The sequence below is a fragment of the Onychostruthus taczanowskii genome, unplaced genomic scaffold, assembly GCF_017590055.1.
Source record: "Onychostruthus taczanowskii isolate IOZ18803 unplaced genomic scaffold, ASM1759005v1 scaffold76, whole genome shotgun sequence".
Classification (NCBI taxonomy): domain Eukaryota; kingdom Metazoa; phylum Chordata; class Aves; order Passeriformes; family Passeridae; genus Onychostruthus; species Onychostruthus taczanowskii.
Window position 1 is genome coordinate 2708836 of NW_024505450.1, and position 16960 is coordinate 2725795.

Consider the following 16960-nt stretch of genomic DNA (forward strand, 5'->3'; position numbering starts at 1 on the left):
AGAAACTTTCACTGCTCAAATGAAGAAGTTATTTCCTCACTAAAAGGGAGATGCCAGTCATTACTGACCTGAAGTATCAGTACCTTCAGCTGCATGGCAGCAACATTGTCACAAATGCAATAATGAGCAATTTGCATGAATTTTATTGTTAATATTTCAAACTTTAAGAAATGCCTACTAGGGAAGGTAAGCTTCAGCACAAAATTAATGTGCTAAAATAAAGGTAGGCCTGATAAAGACAGTGCCTTAAGAGTTGGCTGGGGCACAGTTGCCCAATATTAAAAAATGATTGAGCAGAGGGGGAAGGTCTCATCTTGTGCTCCTTGCACAGCAGCAGTCTGAGAGGTCACCTTGCAGCTCCCCTGCAGCACTGGCTCTGTGCTGCACCTTGCTCAGGCTGGTGCTGCATGCTGCTCCCCCAGAGCCACACAATCCCAGATTACAGGTGGACAACTCATCATTCAAAGGCAAGGTTTTTGCTCATCAGGCAAAAAACCGGTTTCCCTACTGTGTTGCCATCTGTCTTTGATTTGGATAGATATGAAGTAGCTAACAGTAGTATATCAAAGAGTAATTAAAACTATTGAAAGAACAAAAAGATCTTTAACATAAAAAAACAACCTATTACAGACTGTGCATTACTGATGTTTGCTTTCTAATCTATACAGTGAAGTGGAGAGGGAGTTAACAATATAAACCTCCTGATTTTGGGTTTTGTTAATCAAATGCTTGCCTAGCAATAGAAATGTCAATTGCAACATTAAACTCTTTAATTAAGCTATTTATTTTGCTAATCTGCATTCTAACACAAGCTTGACTTTTTAAAAAACACACTCTTGTACCAAGTCTTATGTTAAGGTTTGGTTTATAAAAGTGTAATTGTCATTATCAAATTTTCTAAGTTAAATACAAGGCAAACACTTCAAATTAAATGTGTTTTCTCCAATTGATTTATTTTCCTGTTAACATTTCCTCACTTGCTTGATGTTCAGCAGAATCCAAGAATCTGAACTTTTGCATGTGACTTTCACTGGGTTATCAACTGCTACCATTTGTATTGTCAGGTTAAAGAAGGATTTGCTGCTTTACAGAACAAGCAGAAGTGTTCTCACGTGACTGTCACTGCAGCAAGTGACAGAGCACTCAAAGATGAGGACAGCTGCTCTCTGAGGAACTCCATTATACAAAACCAAATAGGAGGAATTGAGAAGTTACTGAATTTGGAGAGACTTCATTCAGCAAGAAAGAGAAAATACGAAGGCCAGTGAAGATGAGCACCAGGAGATAAGCATTCTTTTAGGCATAGACAGATCACTTACCTAACCCAGATTAGGAGAGGTATTCCTACAGATTATGGTATATATGTCTAGTTTTATGTTTAATGTAACATGTTAACAGTTCTTATGTTCAAAAATGTATGCAATTCCTACTCCTGATGTTAGTGCTGGTTCTGCAGTCAAATTCAATTTATTAAAAAGTTCGTAAGTTTATATTTTTATGTATGTTTAATAAAATTAAATAATTACTTAACTGTACCCTTCTCCAGCTCCTCAGAAGTTTTGGCTGGAATAGTTCAATTCATTTTCCCTGACAGACTGCTCACTCAGTTTTCAGGCAGAATCACCTCCAACTGTTTCAGAATGCAATAGGTTCTACAAACATCTACAACTACTTCCAGCAGTTCTGAGTGGCAGAACAGAAAAATCTTCTGCTCATCTTTACTGCCAAATTATTTCAATCTGTCTGTTGTAGTTTCTGTATCAGTGAGGTGTCTTTCAACACTGAAGGATGAGGTATGATTACTGAGATAAGGCAGCAGATCTGGCTTCATGAAGCTTCACTTCTATTGGGTTACATTTCTTCTCCCTTGGGTCTAAGGGAAATTTTCTCTTACTTTAAAAATACTTGCACTATCACTTTTCTGACCTCCCTCCCTTCCTCCCCACACCTCTTGCAAAGAAAGGCCCCCATACTGTAAAGTGAACAAAAGAAACATAACCAATACTGCCAGTTTCTTGTTGCTGATTATGTAAGAAAATCAACAGAAGACATTTTCCCATGTTAGTTTTATTGCCTCTGGTTTTTTTTTTTTGGTGTGGCAATTTAGAATATTTAGCTTCTTTAGGCCAATTGCATACATTGTTTTTGAAACACAAATTATCAAAGTTCTGAATAAAGTTCATGTATAGCAATATTACTAGGTCAGAAAAAATTCTTAGGTGTCTGAGAGACTGAGGAGACTGTTTTTCACTTGATTCAAATTTTGTTTCCAGGTGTTTAGAGTGTCATACAACTGCTGCCACTGCTGCTTTCCAAAAGTCCGATGTGTGCTGTGACTGGAGAAGTAAAACAAAATTGGGAGAAGGTTACTAGAGATGTCACACTCACCTAATCATTCTTCTATAGCATTACTTGACACTCATGAGCAAACAGGAAAATTCCAATTTTCTCTCTAAAAAGGACTGAACTTCACCAGTTAAGAGAATTCTGTAGCCTTCCCAAATATTTAAAGCAACAACAGTCATTAGTATTCCTGTCACTAGTAGGTCATTAAATGAAATGTCCTGGAAAGTAGGACTCTTTCATTAAATAAGCTAATCACATTCAGTGTGAGCGTTAATAAAATTATGATAAATAGCAACTATTTAACTACCAGCAACTGCTAGGAACAACACCTTGCTTCTAGTTAGAATATTCTACAAATGCAAGTGAAATAATTAGAACACATGAAGTTCTGCAAAATGCCAGGAAGAATTGTCTTACCTGACAATGACTTTCCTCTGTGTCTGATCTATTTTGCAGTACACCATCTTTGTCTTTACAGCTGCAAAAAAAAACAATGCTGTTTTGAGCAACATTTTCATGATAGTGCAAAGGTATTAAACTGCACAAAAATGGTTCAAAATGAGAACAATACAAACATAAGAACTCAGCAGTTGACTTAATCTGTTTTGCTGTTGGTTTTAATGGTCTAGCAGGCAGAAAAGCAAAATGATGTAACAAGATGAAGGTCATGCACGAATCCTATTGTTTGGTGCCAATCTACTAAAGCAATATCCTGTACAGATTTTATGAACTTCTCTCCCTTACAAACACATCCTGTTTTAATGACAGCAAACAAAACCAGATGACAAATTAAACCCGCAAACAATTTATTAGTCATGTGCAGAATTACATGAGAGACAGTTCCTGTCACTGAGAAGAAAAACCCTGGTTAAAACACAACAGTTGGGCCTGTCTTTAAACATGAAGTTGTGCAGCTTTACCTTGTAAAAAGCACAGGAATTAAAATTAATATTGTTCTTAAAATTTACCATTAGCTTAGAAAACTCTAAAGGTCTTGTTCATGAGCACTGTGTGGAGAGCCACAGTTCTTACCATCAATGACAAATGCTTCTACATCATCAGCCCCAATCTGGAGTTCCTGCTGCATTGTGTCAAATGAGATTTCTTTATTCTCTACAGCCATTCCCATGAAAGTAAGGAGCCTCATCTTGGCCATATTGTGTTCGTGCAACAAGCCTGAGGAAAAGTGTTGATAGTTTAATTAATGATTTAATTGTAATTCATACAAATAATTTGCTTTTCATGTTATTTTTACTATATCTGCTTTCAATAATTTAAAATTTAATTTACCTTGAAATATATTCTACTTTTCATTATCAACAGTTTTTTTGAGGTAAAATACCAAATCCTGCATCTGCCTTGTCTTTTGCTAAAATAGCAAGTTTCATTGTGAATTCATCAAGACTCAGTTGTTTTTAGCAGAAATGTATTATCTACAAAATTTTGGGGTTTTCAGCAGTAAAAACATCACCTAAACAGAACTTGAAGTGGTAAGAGTGCAAGTGAAATTTTCAATTGCATCACCTGGAAGAACAGCAATGCAACAAAATGGAAAATCCACAGCTGGTTATACCAAAAATCTTCTTAGAGCCTCACCACTCAATCTCCTGTGGTTTCTGGAAAATAAACCTCTCACAGTGATGGTTCCAGAACGTAACACTGTGGTGCCAGAATAAAGCATTTTGCTACTGAATTTGTTTGTCCACAGCAAAACAGCCATGGTGAGGCCCATGCAAGCAGCCAGTGTGGCTCAGGAAAGTGCTGTTCAAAACCAGCAGAACGGATGCCGAGGTCAGGTTACATCTTTTACAGCACTGCATAAATGCCAACACAAGGAACTGAGCCAAGGCCTTGCATGTCTGAATCAGAGATCATTTTCCTGGAAAAACATCTAGGTCAGCCAAGTGAAGTCACTGAGATGAAACACAGCATTTCTTAACCCAAGGTCCATGAGTACCATCTAAGACCCAGTGGAAGTTTCTTAAAAATGAGTATCAATCTTTTTGTTCTAGAATGACATTATAGACATTCCCATGGCTTCAGTAAATATGTAAGTTTGGAATTTATAACACCCATACACTAGCAGGGAAGCACATTAGTGCAGGACATCATGTTGTGTTAATTAGCTGTAATTATGATGCAGGTTCCCTATTTGGCACTGATTCAACAAAAACGAGATCACCATAATTCATATGAATGAGAAGCACCAGCAACTAAACCTAACTGGGTTTAATGGAACTCTACAAGCATCAAAAAATCAATTAGCACACATTAACCCTAATTAACAAATGCAAATGAGATGCTGATTAACTTTGCGAAGAAGACTGCTGATAGTACCAGATTAACTGTGGCCATGTTAGGGCGACGCAGTTGACACAGATAATGCTACTGCCGGCCTAAGTTGTCAGCATTAATAAAACAACAAATTGTAACAAACTGATGCTGCCTGTGGGAGCCTGCACTGCACAGCTTTCCTGGGCCACTTCTACCTGGTCCTGGTCCAGGAAATGTTCCAGCTACAGCCCTTGCTCTACTGCCACTGGAATCCTGTTCTAAACAGCCTTTAAAACAAAGCTATTTTGGCAAGGTATTTTTTAAAAATCTCTAAAGCATGGTTTAAAATCTTGCTTTTGGGAACAGATGATTTTGAATGCCTCATCTAATAACTGCAGTGTTGTCTAGACCAAACTGCCCTTGTTTATCAAAGCCATGGCTGAGCCACTCAGTTCCCAGCATTTCCATCTGTGCTGCCTCCAAATCTCTGCTTGTCCATTGCTCAAAGACACACAGAGGTTCTGAGCACACCATTGAGAAATCAGCCTAAGTGGAAGGCAAGACTGTCCTTCCAAACAGCTGCACAGGTATTTAAGGACTTTACTAAGATTATATGAATCTTAGACATATTGAAAGTTCACACACTGAATTAATTCATGGAGGGAAGTACAGACACCGGGAGGCAAGGAAAAGAAACCACAACAACTGAACACAATACAATTAATGTGACATAGACGTGTAATTGATCTTCCATAAATTTATTCAAATGTTGGTGCAACAGCAATTTCAGCCAATACTTCTGTGGAGTACCTAAAAGATAAGCCCCAAACCCACTTTCCCCTGAGAAAGAAAAGCATAACATGTCTGTGTAACTAATGTTCAGATACACCTGACTAAAGCTACACTTACCCTATACACACATTTACAAGCTATCAAAAACTTGCTGCTGATTTTATCCACCAAAAAATCCCACTGGCATTTCTATCATTTTCATACCCAAAAGTACCACCTTTTAAAGCTCTGAGGGCAATTATTCTAAGAATTGTATCACACCCCATTAAACAAAATAATGCATGTGTTAAAAAGCTGCACTAAATTCTGTTTTAGCAAAACTATGGCTTTCCTCACATGCATCCAAGGCAGTGTTTAAGTGTCATTTGAAAATCAAAGTTATAAAAAAAAAATATTGTATTTTTATGGAAACATTTATTCATTACCAATATGTCAAAACCTTAATGCAGTAATAAAAAAATCTGCATCATTGAGCAATTTCTGCATTGTCACTGACCCCTGTCCTAAAAAGCTGGAATATAAAAAACGTAATTTTAATGCATGCAATAGCTTATGAACCAGTGCTCCTTTGAAACAGTCAATTACACATCAACGGGGGAGTGTCAAAGTGTTAATTACTACTCCTTTTTTCCACAGTGTGTAAATAAAGAGGGTGCTGACATTAACATTCCATCACATTGCTTCATGTGATGAAACAAATTAACTGGGACAGACTGTGGCTTGCTGGGTCTAATGCATCAGCACAGGCAGACACACACACACACACACACACACAATTTGCATGCTTTATCTTACTGCTCAGAGGTATTTGCTGTGACAAAGTTATTCATCATTAAAAAAAAATTAGGAGATTTATACAAGCTGGTGGTTTCCTCAATGCAGTTGTGATCTCTAGCCTAGTCTGCAGTATGAATGTGTTAAACCTTTCAGGAGGGGAGTTCTAAGATTTAAAAAACAACAGTTCTCTTCCAAAGCCATAAACCAGATTGTTTTCAAAGAACAAACCACAGTTAACACGGCCCACTCAAAATCTACAAGAGGTTATCCTCTACAAACTCTAATCTGCTTTGAAATTTCCTTCCTTCAATACATGAATTCAAACTGAATTGCTCTGTGGCTTCCATACCTTAAACAATGTAAACAGTCAGAAATGTAATGATCTGAAAACTTACCCAGGGAGTCAATGAAGTCTTTGTTGTTCTGATAAAACTTGACATAGGACGCTAGTTTAGCACTTACAAAAATTGTCAAAAGCTAGAAGATGGAAAGCAAACATGAGAACAGTTTAAGTATTATCCTGGTTTCCCTCTTTGCAGTCTGGACAGATATGGATAGAAACTATGGGTATTGAACAGAAAAATAAGCTGTTAGGAGCTGAAATTCTGTCTTCTGTCAGTAGATGTGGGCAGTCTGTGCTGAGCTTACTTCCCTTCCCCAGACTTAAGATTTGCTACAGAACTCAAGTGACGGCAGGACTTGTAACTGAGTTTTTGAAACTTTGAAAGGGAAATGTTTCACATGCAATTTTAATTTTAAAGACTGTAAAAGAAATAGCACATTGCAGCTCAGGATTACTGACAGAGATAACTGTTCTAATGGATTTCAAGAGACATTAAAACAAAGCAGTCTACTGTTATCAAACCATCTCACTAGAAACAAAGTTACTTACATCATGAATAAGTTCTCCTTCCAAAAATTTGACTGGTTTTAAGGCAAGAAGATGATCAAAGAGAAAGGTATTTGGATCCTTCAATGCTCGTACAATACATCTGAGGAGAAAAGGAAAATGTTTACTTTGAAAGCAATACACATCTTTATGACTAAGAGCAACTCAACTTGTTCTTCCTTGCTTTCTAGGAAACAAGGGTTTCAATTATTATTAGAAGTAACAGATGTCACATTCCAATTTTAAGCTTCATTTTACAGATAGAAAAACCAAGGAATAGGAAGCATTAGGTAGTTTGTCCAGTATTCCAAATGAAACGTGCCAGGCAGTCAAACCACAGATCACCCTCCAGTTTTCATCTATGCATTAATTTCCAGCACAGTATTCTTACTGTGCTCCTAAAATTTCATAGAATTAAGTTGTTTTGGAAGATTTAATTATACTTGAACACGTGACACAAAACAGAGAAAACCCCAACGCCAAACAGTGCAAGGCCCAGGATTTCTCAGCTGCAGCTCCAGACTAGAAACAGGAACTCCCAAAGAAAGCTGTTCTCAGCAGCACATCAGACTTGTCTCACTCTGCCACACCAGGAGAACCCGAGCTCTGCATGGACACAGCCCTGGGCACACGAGTTCTCTCAGAGGGAACAGGCTGCAGGCTGCTGGAGGGGAGCCAGTGAAGTTCCCACTTAGGCACAGACACTAATTTTCCAAAGGAGTCATCCTGATTTTCCTCCATGGTTAAGTATAAACAACTCCCTTGAGAACTACTGGTAGTGCCCATCTGGCAGAACTTAAAGAACTAATTCCTAAGAAATATCATGATGGTTAGAACATCAAAACACAGGCATTTACTCATTTTGGCCAGTGGGGAAAATGCACTGTTATGAATCAATTTAGTCCCAGCTTGTTCAACAGGTAAGCTTATTTCTGTGCAGTTCACATCCTTTGTACCTGCTCATAGATGGGACAGCAACAATGTTTTCTCAAAAAAAAAGTACTATTTGAAAAGAATGCTCACAGGTAGCAGAACAGGCAAAAAGTTAAACAACCTGAAATAAAGGATTCCAGTAGAGATTTTGAGTGGACAGCTGATGTAAAGTCCTTTCCCAAGGCTGATCTCTCTCAGCAGTGACCAGGAACACTCCTGTGCACTTGCACACTGGAATAAACCTGGCTGTGCCTACAAACAGCCAGACCTACAGCAGACTGCAGAGACAAACTCTGAAACAGTGAGGGGATCAAAATAATTTGGCAGTTGAGGAAAAGTTACTTTTAAGGAAACTGGGAAATCAGTCTTACCTGTGAGCATCAACTCTAGCCTGGGAAGCATTGTCCTCTGTGTAACTTCCCAATAGCTCCACCATCACTTTTGCTGCAGTGTCACTATAGAAAAAAAAAATAAAGTTACCTCAGGATTGCTGAAAAAATTGTTCAAACAAGACACTCAAATATTTAAATAATTCCATTATGATGTTATAGGTCAAATTAAATCACACTCCAGAAAGATGTAGATGATCCCTTTTAATTCTAGTGGAGAGAATAAATTAGCTGATGTATTCTTTCAATTCTTGTTCTACAAAATGTTTATCTTCACCCTTCATTTCATTCTCTTAAACTGATTAATTACCTGCTGGTTATGGAAAAAGCCTTCTGAGCTAGGAACAGCTTTATATGGTTCAGGAGAATGCTCCTCTTGTGCACATCTGGATTTAATCACTGTGCAATAAGTAGCGCTGCAAAGTTTATTTCAAATGTAAAATGGCATCTCTTAAAGAATATTTATGGTCAGGAAAATGACTGTAAAAGCTGCTCTCTTCTCTTGCAGATTCTCTCGTCAAGTATTCTGAGTGAGAGCTGCTCATTTTATTGATGAAATTACACAGCCAGCAGTGAGACTGGCTGAGGCTGCTGAGAAGCTCCCAGCACTGCTCTGACAGACAGCTTGCAGACAAACAACTCCTTCTCAGAAAGCTGAGCAAACCTACAGCCTTGTCCACCCAGATTGTCTTGTAAACATCAATTGCAAGCCAGCTCTGAGATTGTTACTGTGTCATTTTAACAGATTTTGATTTATATTCACTTCACAGTTTTACCACCAACAAGGCTAGTAACCACTGATGCTTGTTGGAAAATTTACACCAAATTATCCCACGTGGTTTACAGGCACACACAATTTTCCTTAAAACAAAACACTGGGAAAATAAAGTTTTAATTTGTGACTTAGGCCAATGGCACAAACTGCACAGGGAAGAACAAACCAACAAAAGATGCCCAGTATGCTCTGTGCTGTGACAGAGGTTTAACCCATAGAGCACCACGGGGCTGAATGGTTTCTGTAGTAAATAACACTGTCTTCGTATGGCTATTTATTTGAAATCTCACCATACCACTGTCTGACAACCCCTCCCTCTACAGGGTGAAGTTTGTTCTCAGAGAATTTACCAGATCTGAGAGATGCACAGCACAAATATTAAGACATCATGGGCAACACCCAGTTAAAAAAAAAATTAATTTAGGCAGCTTTATGTATGAGAGAAGCATTTGCATGTCAATCAGTCTGTGACTGACTACGATTTTAGCACTGGTGAAATCTTATCAAAATCAGATGTTCTAGGAGACAAAGGAGCAGTTTAATACACGAATGGAAATATACAGGTATTAAATCAAAGAGGCTCAGCTCATGTGCTATTCAACCTAATACAGAACTCCTTATTTAATGAAAGCTTTTCAGCAGTTGGTCTTGTGCACTTCAGAGCTGTGTTACAGTTTTCTGACACTTTTTTCCCTCTTTTAATTTTTCCCTTAGCAGCAAAAATTGAAAACTATCACTTGACTAATTTCAAACAGTATTTTCTATTCCCTGTTTTTTTTTTTTTAAATGGGGAAGGAGTGGAATTTTTCATTTGTATTTCTAGGAAACAACAGAATGCTACAAGACAATTACTCCCAAACTTTGTGTGCCAAAGTTTTGTGAAACTCAGCAAATACAGCAGCCTTTACATTCCATTCTATTCAAATATGGCAGCCTTTATATTCCATGGCAGTCTTGTATTCTGTTCAGTGTCAGATTACTACTGTAAATTAGGCTGTTTCAAGCACTAAAACAGATCACTATTCTACCACAGCTTGTTGTTAAACGTGTCTCACCTAAGGTGCAAATGTGAACATTTTTTTCTAGCAAAACAGCCTGAACAAGTGCTCTTGGCTCCACTTGCCAGTCTAGATGCGTAACTTGACAAAAAGCAAGTGAGAGCTTAAGAGTGATGGCAGATAAAAGGAACAAAAAAAACCACAGCAGAGCATTCAGAGACTTAGTCAGATGCTGGTACTGAGTCCCTCTACATTACATGATGTTAAACTGAACTTAACTAAAATTAAATGAAACAATTACTCTGCAGGTGCCTGACATGCTGAGTTTTTGCTACAAGGATTAATAGCCAGACTTGCCAGACCTGTTTGGATTTAACTTGGGCAGGGCCAAAAGCTGCTGGATCCTGCCAGCTGAGGCCAGCTTTAAACTGCATGAAGATGGCTGGAAAAGGTTTGATGAAACAAACTTTCACTTGTCACTGCAGGAAAAGGGACACCACAGAACCTCTGCACATTTACTTTTTAGGAGCTACCAATCTGCTAACTACCAGTACTGGAGATCCACTGGGAGTAAATCTATTAGCAGAAAACCATCTCTTCTGCCACACTGACCAAAATTAAAACAGAAATCAAGCAAATAAAAGAATTGTCTTTTAGTTCTTTTCTCTCGATTATAAATCAACAGCAGTAACTGAAGTATAATTTTTATCATGTACTTTTCAGTTCCCACTTATCTTCCCATACTGCTAGATAGAGCAACATTCCTGAGTGCTACAGCTGGAATGCTGCTGTGAGTTTCCCATACTATTGCAAACACTGCCCACTGATCCAGGAGAGTGAACCAGGTCAAAGGTGCCAGGGTCACTTCTTGTTTTCTTTTCTGGAGAGAAGTGCAAGTGCTCTGAAACACTCCTCTGCTCAGTGAACAGCTTGGACACCGAGTGCAGGAGTCTTACAGGGTTTGTGGAAGGTTTTATTGGCTGTCTTAAAAAATCACTTATGGTTAGCAAGCAAAAAAACATTTAGTAGCAAGGTTACTGGTAGCAGTGGAAACAAAAACTAGAAGTTTAATCTACTGATTTGACAGCAAGAGTAGCTAAAAATAGTTGGCTATTAAGTTTGGGAATGAAACTAGTTAAAACCTCACAATAAATCAAGAGGATGGGAAGTGAAGAAGAGCAGGAATGTTATCAGGGTAATATTTCTGAAACAAGGTAAGCAGTAAGCCATGAAAAAGATCTGTGACCAAAATGTCTAAATTTATTTTGACCATCTGGAATGTGCCATACAGAACTATCAATGCAAAAGCATTTGAGTGCTACAAACAGGAATTCCCAGTAATGCAGCTCACAGAGTAACCACTCCACGAGGATTAATCATCCCTAAATTGAGGTTATGATCCTGCTATGCTGATGCAGCATTTCCAGGCTACAATTCCAGCAGGGCAGAATAAGCCAACTGTCCTGACAGATGGAACTATTCTCCACCTGTGACAGCTTCACACTTGCCTTTTTAAATCCCCAGCAAGGTCATGTCCCCAGGCCAAGCCCCTGTGCAGTCACACAGATGCCCACAGCAGCACAAACACACTCAGGTACTGGCAGCTGCAAGGGACAGGAACACAGGGTACAGGACAGAACTTCTTTTCAGCAGTGCAAGGTCATGCACGTGCTGAACATGCACAAGTGCAGTTCTGGTACCACTGTGGGTCAGCAGTGGAAGGGCCCTGATGCTGCCTCATTACAAAAAAAAAAAAAAAAAAACAACTTGAAAAAGGAACTCAGGAAACAGTGGAAGGGCAGGGGGAAGAAACACACAGCCCCCAGATCCTCATCCCAAACTGCAGGGACAGGTTATGTAGGTTTGAGCTGCTGTGGAACTACACCCCAAACCACTGGACAGCAGCCCATCAGTGCAGCCCTGGCCAGGGCAGTCAGCCCACTGCAGCATCTCTGTAAGATAAACTGGTGATAGCTCTCAGTTCAGATCTGCATTAGTTTACAGGCACCATACACACTGGATTACTCTACATGCCAGAAGACAGTGGTCTGCCAAGTTTGTTAGATCAAAGATGCTTCTTATGATCCAGGATAATAATTCAAAATGGCCAAGCAGGTATTCTGTGGACATTAATTTCCATGACTAGTGGAAAGCTCTGTCCTGAAGGTAATGTTTACATAAAAAGACTGATTCTGTTAGCCATGATTGATAAGCCTTCCCACATTATTAAGTAAGAGATAGCACTACCATGCACTAAAATGTCAAAAGTGCAATTAAATAATAAACTTGGCATAATGCTACAATGCACTAAGATGATTATTTATAGAAAGGAATAGTGCTATTTTGGGAGTCTGTGGTTCGCAGCTAATTCACTGCTAACTTTAATATTACTGGGAACACTGGTTTAATGCAAGAGTGCTTACAAATATTTTTTAAAAACCCAGAAGTGTATTTGGATTGAATTATCGGTACAGATTAATTTTACAAGTCCTGTGAGAAATACTTTCCCTACAGATCACCTATAGTACATCAAAATACAAAGTTATCTCATATGTATGACTTGTCTTTTATACCTTTTCTTACAGTCTACTAGGACATCATAGAGAAGTCTCAGCAGAGTGTGCTTTTTCTCTGTGGCCAGATTCCAGTCAGAAATCCATTTTCGGACCTAGGTAGAATACGAGTGAAAAAGAAGCATTCAGGAAAAGATTAAAATAGCACTAAAATACTTCTCATTTTCTCCCAAGCAGAAAAGGATTAAAAATATCTTGCACACAAAAGAGATTTCTCTTTTAGGTCTTCTGATTCTCACGTCCCCACTGCCCCTTGTCCTATCACTATTTGCCCATGTCAAAAGTCGCCCTCCCTCTTTAATGAGCCCCCTTTAAAGTACTGCAATTAGGGCATCCTGGAGCCTTCTCTTCTCCAGGCTGAACAATCCCAATGCTCTCAGCCTTCCCTCACAGGAGAGGTGTTGCATCTCTGATCATCTTCATGGCAATGAAGATGATCAGAGATCATCTAGGCTCTGGCAATTTGTAAGAGATGGTCTGTACCAGCTCTGAGTAATATTTAGGTGCAACACGGTTCATACTTGAAGGGTCACTGAATTACCTGATCTAGTTCAGTTGGAATGTACTGGATGGCACCACAGGACGAGGCCACTTTGAGAAGGCTGCAGTACACTGTGTACCTCACAGGAGTGTTCTTGTCCATGCCATGGAAGAGATTGCTCAGGCTAAACCACAAACAACCAACAACAGAGTTACTGAGTTTTCAGAAAACATTACTGGAGTGCATGTCAGTGTTCTTTTAAGACACAGGCTAGTCCAAAGCATCTGGTAGCACCTTACATCCATGCACTGTAACAGCTTCCAGTTTTGTAATCATTTTCAGTAAAGCTGAAAGCTCTGCATATTAACTTCACTGTGTAACACCCAAGGAAAAAAAAAATTGGTACTTCTATTTTATGACAGTGAAAAGAAGGTAAAAAAGAGTGCTTTCTGCAACACCCACACTTTGATTTAGACATACAAGACAAACCTTCCTCTTCAGAGGCACAATTATTTGCCCAGTCACCACTGTCTCACTCTGCCCTGTACAATACTTACAGCTGCAGTCTGAGAGATGGGCGCTCTCCTTCCCGAAACTTCACTAACTTCTCACACAGGTTTTCAATCAGTGCTTCTTGTTTGTCAGGTTCCAGGATAAGAAGCAGAGAGACAACGCTGTTCATCACGCTCTCCACATCTGCATAAACCAAAACATACAGCTGTGGGAAACTGCAAGCAGCAGTCAGTAGCTACCTTGTGCTGGATACACTTTAGATAATAGTAATTCATACTTTTGATATGAATTACCACTTTGCATCAGCAAGAATTGTGAAAGAAAGAAAATGCCAAGATACCAACCTGGATATTCATCAGAATATGCCAGAGGCTTGGCTCAGGTGGGCTTACACCAACACACCTCCATGTAAGACAAGGATTACCACTCTAAGGTCAATACAGAACATGGTTTTTGATATCACACTTGCTGTGAATTCTCTGTTTACACACAGGAGAAGTCAGAGGAACTCTAGGTTCCACACAGTGGCTTCCTCCTGCACATCCAGGAAACTGCCCACGGTTCTACAGTGAGAACAGTAACACCTAGTGCTCAAGCACAGTAAAACATTTCACCGGGAGCACGAGGGATTCCCAGACCACAGGGAAAATGCCCTCAAGAACACTGAAGTGTATTACAAACCCTCCCAAGCTCCTGTTTCAAGTGTGGTATTCCATCCTTTCCAAACAGAACCACAGCAGTTTTCTGTTTTCTTTTCAGTCTGCCCAATTATCAGCCAAGCAAAGAAAAAGAACAAAATTCATTACATACGGAAAACATTATCTATTTCCCAAAATGACACCTGAGCATCAAAAGCTCTATTTTACATACAAGTCTCTACGCCCTCATTACAAGCAGAGTCTAGCTCAGCTTCTAGACTTCTTCAAAGAGTGCTGGATGTTTGGAGAAAGGAGGGGCAGAGTACATGCAAATATTTCAGGGCAATGATGGAAATGTGCACTTCCAGTTTTATCAGGACGCACAGCTTGTGTTTCAATGCCACACATCTCTAAATTCTGCCAACTGTTACTGTTTGAAAGCACCAATGGTGATAAATAGCAAAACCAGCAGGATTTCAAATGCAAACCTTTGTCATCCTCTTTCAGGCACACATCACACACTTCAATAATCTGGGCCAAGTCCACATGAAGTCCACCTTCAGCGTTTTCTTCAGAGATTTCTGCCCCTTTGGATTTCAGGTAAGCTCGCAGTTCTGCAGCCTTAAAAAAGAGAAAGACAACACATACAAAACAAAACAGTTGTTTTGTGAATAACAAAGTCAAAGCAAATAAATTTCTTACAGATTTTTGTTCTGCCAGATGCTGAACCTGCTGTTTTGCCAGAGACTGAACAGGTCACAGAGCTGTTTCTCACAGTGTCAATGTGTCACTGGGCACAGCACTGCAGGCCTAATAAGTTTTTATAAGACACTTTCTTATCAAGTTTTACTCTTTTGCTCCCTCTGCAAATTTAGTGTTTGTCAAACAAACACTAAAACCATTTAACTCTTCACCAGAAAATAAAAAAGGTATAAACAAAGGCACTTTATAGAGGGCAGAACTTTGTCTTCACAACTTCACAACAACAGTTTCTAATCTATAGAATGCCCTGGGTTGGAAGGAGCCTTAAAGACCATCTTGTTCCACACCTCTGCCACGGGCAAGGAACATTCCATTAAACCAGGTGGAAAGCCCCATTCAAGCCAGCCTTATAATGTCACAAGCTGCCTTACACTGTCAGGACTTAAACCTACACCAAGAAAATACCCTTCCCCCAGCAACATGCCTATTCATTATAATTCAGGGCTTCACCAGCAGAACCATAACCCTTCAGAAACAATCTGAGGCCATACAACTTCTGGCACTTGTGACCAGGAGGCTGCTGTGACATTTACATCTCCTTCAGTGTCAGATCATTTTAGAAGCAGAAAAAAAGCTAAACGCCCTGTGACAAGTTGCTGCACCGAGGATGTTTCACAGCAGCTACTTGATGGGGCTGTACTAGGCATTACAGCAAGTGGAAGTGAAGGCTGGCAGCCGTGTGTCCATTTCTTGCAGATTTCCAGGGTGTACACGCACACACTGTGCGTACACAAACATGTATGTGCACATACATACGTCAGCGACACTGGGAACAACATTTTCCCCCAAAGCCAAAGGCGTAACAAAGCAGCAGCTCAAACAGAATTTCCACTTCCCGCGCCTGCAGTACCGAGAATTCCACATAACTCAAGTAATGCCCATATGTGAACCCGCTTTCTCCTCCTAAATAAAAAGTAGGGCTGAGGAGCGATGCAAACGGAGTGCCGGAGAGGCGGAACTGCAAACAACGGGTTATATTTCAGCCACTATGTTCAAGTTTCTCTACTCGTCTGCTCGGGCTCTGAAGGGAACAGCCCGGAGGAGTTCGCGGAGCGCTCTCGGCGCGCCCGGCGGGGCAGCTCCGGCCCGGGCTGCCCCCGACACGGCTCGGCCCAGCCCCGCGGCCCGGGGCCGATCGCTCCGCGGGGACGCTGACCTGATCCTCCTCGGTGATGTCGATGAAGGCCGGGACGCTCATGGCTCCGAGCACGCCGCGCTCCGGAAAGGCGGAGCGGCTTCCGCCACCGCGCCAGGCCGCGCCGCTTCCGCTTCCCGCGCCGAGCGGGCGGGCCCTGCGCTGCGACCGCCCTCGGCCCCACTCGGCCCTGCCGGGAGCGCTCCGCCCTGCCCGGCACGGCCCTGCCCCGCTCGGCCCTGCCCCTCTCGGCCCTGTCTGGCACGGCTGTGCCTGCTCTGCCTGCCCGCTCCGCCGGCCCTTCCACCGCCGGGCGAGACCGTGGCACCGACAGTCGACCCCCCGCTCCCCTCACACGCTCCCCTCACACACACTATGCATACATACACACATACATACATACATACACGCACACACACACGCACCTACCTTCCTTTGCCCCGTTTAAAAGCTGAAGTGCTTCTTGCCTAGTGCTTTGTGCATGAGCCCGTGGTGCAGCTGTGTCGGGAGTCGGGGCAGTCCCCGAACGGGGCTGGCGCCTTCTCTTTATTTGCATTGAGGAGAGGAGCCCTCCCCCGGTGTCACCGGCGTGTTCCGCGTGTTTTCTGCTCGGGAAGTTTCCCGGTCAGCTCTGGCAGACCGCCGGGAGCGTAGGGTGACTTTCCCCGTGCTCAAAACCTAAAAT

At 40.9% G+C, this 16960-nt stretch overlaps 2 protein-coding genes across 2 annotated transcripts in view; one reads left to right on the forward strand and one right to left on the reverse strand.

Moving 5' to 3' along the window:
- Positions 1 to 1947, forward strand: part of CCDC73 (coiled-coil domain containing 73) — a 73575-nt gene extending 71628 nt beyond the window's left edge. The window contains exon 20 of the mRNA XM_041423252.1: positions 1065 to 1947. Within this exon, the coding sequence (XP_041279186.1) occupies positions 1065 to 1268 (204 nt within the window). The 3' untranslated portion in view covers positions 1269 to 1947. The remainder of the gene's footprint in view (positions 1 to 1064) is intronic.
- Positions 1948 to 2051: 104 nt separating this feature from the next.
- Positions 2052 to 16423, reverse strand: EIF3M (eukaryotic translation initiation factor 3 subunit M). Its single transcript, XM_041423328.1, has 11 exons — positions 16297 to 16423; positions 14867 to 14999; positions 13785 to 13923; positions 13288 to 13411; positions 12747 to 12841; positions 8383 to 8466; positions 7082 to 7181; positions 6585 to 6666; positions 3379 to 3522; positions 2764 to 2824; positions 2052 to 2336 (listed from the first exon to the last, which is right to left on the reverse strand). Exons 1-11 carry the CDS (start codon positions 16336 to 16338, stop codon positions 2216 to 2218), a joined length of 1125 nt encoding a protein of 374 aa, XP_041279262.1. The 5' UTR covers positions 16339 to 16423; the 3' UTR covers positions 2052 to 2215.
- Between the last annotated feature and the right edge of the window lie 537 nt (positions 16424 to 16960).

Coding starts and splice junctions, on each gene's coding strand:
- EIF3M (XM_041423328.1), bottom strand. CDS start 16,338: ATGAGCGTCCCGGCCTTCATCGACATCACCGAGGAGGATCAG. Junction 7,182..8,382: donor GCTAGAGTTGATGCTCACAG/GTAAGACTGATT, acceptor TTTTCTCCTCAG/ATGTATTGTACGAGCATTGA. Junction 2,337..2,763: donor CAGAGGAAAGTCATTGTCAG/GTAAGACAATTC, acceptor TTACTTCTCCAG/TCACAGCACACATCGGACTT.